The sequence below is a fragment of the Aptenodytes patagonicus genome, chromosome 6 (assembly GCF_965638725.1).
Source record: "Aptenodytes patagonicus chromosome 6, bAptPat1.pri.cur, whole genome shotgun sequence".
Taxonomy (NCBI): Eukaryota; Metazoa; Chordata; class Aves; order Sphenisciformes; family Spheniscidae; genus Aptenodytes; species Aptenodytes patagonicus.
In genome coordinates, this window is record NC_134954.1 from 45,422,291 (window position 1) to 45,429,061 (window position 6,771).

At 47.6% G+C, this 6,771-nt stretch overlaps 1 protein-coding gene across 3 annotated transcripts in view; it reads right to left on the reverse strand.

Moving 5' to 3' along the window:
* SUMO1 (small ubiquitin like modifier 1) overlaps positions 1-2,983 on the reverse strand; it is a 47,115-nt gene extending 44,132 nt beyond the window's left edge. The window contains exon 1 of one of the 3 annotated variants that reach the window (XR_012995659.1): positions 2,753-2,982. Coding sequence is in view for 2 of the 3 variants with exons in the window: in XM_076342380.1 (XP_076198495.1) it covers positions 2,753-2,764 (12 nt within the window). In the remaining variant the exon portion in view is untranslated. Of the gene's footprint in view, positions 1-2,752 lie in introns of all 3 variants that reach the window. The other 2 variants (XM_076342380.1, XM_076342378.1) reach the window with 2 other exon arrangements.
* Positions 2,984-6,771: the final 3,788 nt, after the last annotated feature.

Here is a 6,771-nt window from a genome sequence, read left to right on the forward strand (position 1 = left end):
GAACAAAGAAAGCAAGGAGATTGCAAAGTTACTAAACTATAAGCATTCACTAACAAAATCCTGGATCAGCAATCCACAAGCAAGCCTCCAGAGTTTTACTTGCTCTGTGAAAAGAACTGGACTTTAGGGTATCTCATGAAACAGTACATGAAAAAAGACTACCATACAAACAGAACAGGAATACCACAACACTCCAAGTTCTAACTTTTCATTAGATGCCTAAAGTTTTAAATGCTTCATTCCACAGTTTTCCTAAATAGCACAAAATGAGGCTCCTAGTACTGTCTCACATTTATATATCAACACTAAATTCATGACCGTAAAAAGCACCCAAAGTTTCTTGGATGAAACATGCTGGTATTGCTATTGCAACTAATGAAACCACAAAACAAACATTGTAAGGCAGTATATTGCAAGTTTCCTCCTCCAATTTTCTGAAGCGCTCAAACTTCCATGTCCGAGCCTAAAAAAACCCCCTATACTCAGCACACTTTAGATAATCTTTAAAAAAAATAATAAAAACAAAATTACTAGAGGAATAGGACTACAACACACTTCTTAACACAGCAAATGAACTCTTGTATTTGTTATAGGAGTGAAAACATGCATACAAACTATAGCATTCTTTATTAGTAGTACATGAACAGATAAAAATGTCAGCATCCAGATTCAATTAAAGCAAAAACAGCCTGAGATCCTTGAAGGGAGGGGAAAAACAATTATTTTTGTTTCTGCTTAGGTCCCACCAAGCAGCCATGTGTTTTTTGAAGTCTGCCCTTCTTGCAAGTATTTTTACTTACCATAAAAGTTAATTTCCTATTGGAAATAAAGTAACTAAATCAAGTATGCTTCTTTATACTAAAAAGACAAGCCAAAATTATCATAACTGGTAACAAATTATGTTCTCTTAACTTAATTCCAGGGCCAAAAAGAAAGACACTAAGCAATCCACAGTTTTGGGTAATCCAATTATTCCTGTAGGATTGATAAACAGAGGAATGAGATTTACAGTGCTGCATTACTGTACGTTATACTGTTACTTAAGCATCTGTTTAGCTCTTGTTGCACAGTCCCCCCAGAAGCGAATGACACAGCATATAACAATGTCTAGCTTATCTATTAAAAAACCCAAAAAAATCAGGGTCCTTTTTCAAAGACCTTTAAGATATGTATCCAAAAAAGGTTATCACATACAATGAATTTTACATACTTCAAGCAGTCCCAAAGAACAAACATGCATGTGTTTTAGCAGAACTCGCCTGGAGAAGGAATTACCTAATGAAAGCTGCTATGTGTTAAAACATGCCTTAGTTCACAAATGCAGAGAGCTACAGAGCAGGTCACGTGAAGATCAGTCTACAAAATCTAGTTCAGAATTTACCTGGTTTTTTTATATGCAGCCACGTTCACATATTTTACCACACTGGAAACGTGTCTTAATGGGTGCCAGCAATAGCTGTGCTCCTAGCTGCACTCTCACGGGCAGAGATAGGCAGCAGCACCATCCTCACTAGCAGAGTTGCATTGTGCTTTAAAGTCGGGGGCGGGGAGGAAGACCACCAGCACATACAGCGATGGTTTCTATTCACGGATCATAATGTATGAAGGCTATTCCTCAAAGCAGACACAGTATATACTAAGCTTAGCCTTGTCTCTGGATACTTTTAATTTCCTGGCTGGCACCAGTACTATTCTTGACTTCACAGCATTGCAAGAAACATTTGTAGATACCGACATTGATTTTTCCAAAGTCAAATTGTCATGACAAAGTTAGAAAACACTGCCATATGAAGGCAATAATAAAAAATAAAGCAAAACAGAACACAAATTAAAACTGGAATGCTGTTTTAACTTTCCACCAGCAGGTCACATAGCCTAAAGCAATAGTTGTAAGGAAAAGACTGTATACATGCCACACCAAGAAGCCAGGAACTTGCGGTACAAGTAACTATTTAAGTCCCCAGTTGAAAAGTCAGAATTGACAGGAACATAACGATGTACAAGGGGTGAAGGCAGGACAGAGTCTTGGTGAAGGATGAGGTGTTTAATACAGGCAAGCAACGCTCAGTTAAGAAAGTCTGGGGTTTTTCCACCCTCCTTTTGCATTCCTAGGGCAAACAGAGGACCTGGCAGGTCTAGCCTAACTCGCACAAAGCCTGCTCCGGGGGAAGAGCATCCTACCACACAACTGGGAAATGGAAAATGAAAGGAAACAACTGTTGTGCAACACGGCTCACCCCTTGCTGCACTCCCGGGTTTCCAGGGCCAGGGCTGCCCCGGAGGCGATCCTGGCCGGGGCTCCGCGGAGCCGCCCCCGCTCCGGCCAGACGCCGGCCCCGGCCCTCGAGTATCCCCCGCCCGGAACCCACCCCCGTGTTCCTCGCGAAATACCCCGAGCGAAGGGAAAAGGGGGATTAAAATACGGGAGGGGGAGGGGGGGGGGGCAGAGTTTGGCCGAGGTCGGAGATCGGCACCCACACACACACACTCCCCGAGGGGAGCATCCCCCCAGCGCCTTCCGGGCGGCCGCGGCCCAGCTCGCCCCGGGCCGCCCCTCACAGAGCGCGGAGCCGTGCCGGGGCTGCCCCGCGGCAGCGGGGGGGGGGGGGGGGAGGGGGGAAGGGCGGTGCAGGCAGCTCCTACCGCGCCCCTGAGGCTGCGGGGCCTGCCGCCGCCGCGCCGTCCCCCCGCGTCCGGCGGCAGCTCCCCCCGGGGTCGGCGGTCGGTCGGTCGGGCCCGGCGGCGCCCGTACCTGGTCAGACATGGCTCGGCCCCGTTGCGTGCGGCAGGCTCGGCTGGGCCGCTGCAGGCGCTCTGCTCCTTTCTCTGCCCGCAGCGCAAACACAGGCCGCGGCGCGGGCGGGATTTCCTGTGCGCCTGAGCTCACTTCCCGCCCGGCGCGGCCCGCCGGCTCCTCCCAGCCCGCACCGGGACCCGCGGGAGGCACCGCCTTCGGCCCCCCGGTGCCCCCCGCGCCATGAACCCGGAGGCGCCGTTTCCCCGGGCTCACCTGCACCGGCCTGTCCCCGGGCAGGGGCGGGGAAAGGCAGCTAGGCCGCGGCAGGGACCGTGGCTTTCCCCAGGCCCCACGGCCAGGCCTGGCGTCTGCGAGCGCAGGCGGCCTCCAAAGGCCCGGTTGCAGAAAGGCACCTAATGGCCTGCCCCAAAGAGGAAAAAATAGGTGTTTTTATAGACTCTACTAGTTATAGGCAGTCTAACGACTGAAAGTAGGGGTCTGCACGGCCGTTTTGTCCTGCCCCAGAGGAGCTAGGCCAAGTCACATAACCCTTCCAACAAAAGCAGATCTTACAGCAAAAGTCACTCATTACACCTACCTGTAATAACTTGCTAAGGTTTTTACTGAAAGATATAGTTAACAACAAAACTCACTTTTCTATTTATGCACAGTTTGCATTTTTTAATCATTGCAACCATGCAATAGGATCCGCATGTATTAAGCAAAGTTGCACTGAGGCAGTTGTGTTTGCACAGACTTCCAGTGATACAACGTACTAGCACAGAACGGATGTCCTGCTTTACATTGGCACAGCACAGCTATTTAGAGGTTCGCACAAGAAGCAACACCTACACCTTAAAAAGATTACATTTAGACTGCAAGCTGTTTGGACTGCAGCATGTAGTACTAACATCTCTCTACAACTAAGGCAACTCCTGCATGGCATCACTGCTGGAATAAGTGCATGCTTGGCTCTAAGTGGCCAGTAAGTAGAAAAAACACACGTGAGAACCATAAAATAACAACATTACTGTAAAATAAATGGATCAACAGAAGTCAGCCCCACCGAAACAGGAGATTTTTATCTGGATGCTACTAGATAGGTTTTTAACTTTACCAGCTATCTTTGGGGAAGTGTAAGAAATCTTTTCAGGCAGAGCACATCCATCAACACAGAGTCTCGCTCTGTGTGCCACGTTCTCTTGTAATAACACCAAACACCAAAGCAGCTGCACTCCGTGCCTGCACTGCTGCATTTTGCTAACTGAATGGTGTGTTACAAACATAGCTACACCAAGAGATGCACTTTCACTAGCCAGTGAAACTACGTAGTACCTAGACACAGGGGAATTAGTTTTAATCACAACTGTTAAAACAATTCAGAATTAACAAGGGAGGAAAGAAAACCTAAAAAGAACCAAAACAGATGCTATACAGAGCTACAGAAATAAGATGATCTTTCTTAGGCAAGGCCTAGTAGGCAGGAAAGCCAAATACGTTCATACTATGCCAAGCTCACAGTAAGAGCTCGTTATGAGCTTCATAACAGTATGCAAAGCACCAAAATAAGCCATTCAAGGGCTTCACAACAACCCATGATACTAACAGAATAGAAAATGACAAATACTTACTCTGTCCTAAACATCACTGCTATTCACAAATGAAAGCAGTTATAAGAGCAGGGAGAGTAGCCTTACAGCAATAAGGCTAAAGTCTCAGACTCTAGCATGAAACCTAAGTGTAATCTTCATTTTACCAATTTTTCTATGCAATCGTGTAATAAAAGCGAACACTCACATGAGTCAGAATGTCTATCCCTATACACAGCGATAAAGGCATAATGTTGAAACACGCACTTCTGCATACACACTAAGTAACAGTAACACCGCCTCTCTTTACTCCCTTTCTTACTCAGTTGGCTGTGGATGCATTACCTCTTCAAGATACAAGCTACATTTGTACAGCATCCACAAAGCTAGTCTCCGTTCAGCCCATGAGAACTACAGAGGTACATCAGCAAAACTCACACTTTTCTTCTTCGACAGCCCAAACTCAACACACAGCATACTTAAAACACAACAAAAATAATGTTCTTTCAAAAAGACTAAATATACCTACACAAGCATCTTCCCACAAAGCCCAAAGTCATCCTCACTGCTGCAGCCACCATCAAGGCTACTTGCCCTAATAACCTCACTTAATTCTCAGGTGTTTTATAACTTCTCTAATTTCCCTCATCTGCAACTGATCTCAATCACCTGAAGTCAATAAAATTCACCTCCATTCCTTCAAATTGCTGCTGACGAACTTCTTCAAAGCCATGTAATACAGTTTAGGAGCCAAGAGATGTTAGTGTTTTTCTCAAAAGTACCAGCCCACCTAGTCTGTGCAAAGCCTCTTCAGCTCATCAAAAATAAGTTTCTTATAAAACTGGACTTTAACCTAAGAACAATCTGTAATCTCATAATGCCAACATATTTGCTTGAGAGCAGTTAGTGCTGGCAAACAGGATGAACACAGTGTTCTAAGTCAGACAACTAAGTAATATTTACTCTTAAATTTGCTCTTCATGATAGTAGCACTCCCCCTGAGCCAGCAGCACCAGAACTTTAAAACTAAGGGGAGCGTGGAAATTCTCTTTCTAGTTGAACATCATTTCTTTGGCAATATTACCAGTTGTGGGACTTAAAAAAAATTGGTTACAATATCTAAAGCACCAAAGTCTTTCCATGAAAAAAAATTCTTAGGAATTACGTGAATCCCCAGATTCCTCTGACTATTGGCTTTCCAGCATATGCCTTACATGAGAAGCAGGAGAGGAAATGAAGGCGTGCTGACTCATACGGATGGTTGCATAAAATGCAGCAACAAATGTCTGATATTAATCAAGCCCAAGCATTGCTTGGAGCCTCTCTTCCTGCGGGCCGGAAAAACTCTGCCTCTATTTTCAGTGCAGGTAATCCTCAATGTGAAATCAGTGGGAATTTATCAGGGCAAGGACACGCTTTTTGCCCATACTCCACTAGCACACAGCTTGTCAATTATTCAGTACAGCCTGGACCCAGGCGTAAAAGTAGGTCAGATGCAGCAGCCCGCACAAAGACGCTCTTTGCCAAGACAGAAACCAGTAGGTGGCACAAATGGACGGCTTTAGCAGCCTCCGGCCTCTGCCTTCCCCCAAACAGAAATGCCCGTATCCTGGGGACACTGCAGCAGTGTGGGAAATAAGCAGCCTTTAAAATTTATGTTTTAAATGCATGCAAGTTGGCACTTCTCCATCGGAAAAGCAAACCATTTAAATGCACACAACTGCACTTAGTCACAACAGATGCTTTACCACAAGTTGTATCTGTATGAAGGCCTGCAGACAAGGCCTTGGGAACAAGCCCAAGGAGTAAGAGCAGTGCGGGCAGAGGAGGATCCACCCCGATGTGTGGAGAGGGCCGGGAGCACCAGCTGAACCCCAGCACCGCAGGCAGGCTGGATGCAGCACCCCAATGCAGCTCAGAGTCACCGAGGGGGCCACCAGCTCAAACCTGCTTCAGGATTCACTCAGGAAACAAAAACTACCAATACTGGCACCTGAGACCTCGAGCACAGACCCGTTTCTAGTCACAGAGGCTGTTCCCACCACCAGCTACTGCACCTGCAGGGCCCGATGGGCGCTGGGCAGGCGCCCGCCGCTCCCGAGGAAGCAGAAGTTGGTGAACGGCTGCCGCGGGTGCAGTACCCAGCGGCCAGGCTAGCACGTAACACGGGCGGGCTACCACAGAGGCCCCCCCGGCGCACCGGACAGCCGTCTGAACGCTTACAGCGAGGTTTTTTACGTCAAGAGGCTCGAACCTTCACGAACACGACACAGCGGAGCGACTGACGCCAAGCCACCAGCCGGCCGTGGCGGCAACGGCAGTTAACGGCCGTAGCACAAGCACCGCCCCCGCCCGCCGCGCGCGACCACGTGGTCCCGCCGCCCGCCACGTGGCTCGCGAGAGCGCGCGGGGAAGGCGGCCCCACCGTTTCCCCCTTCGCTGCAC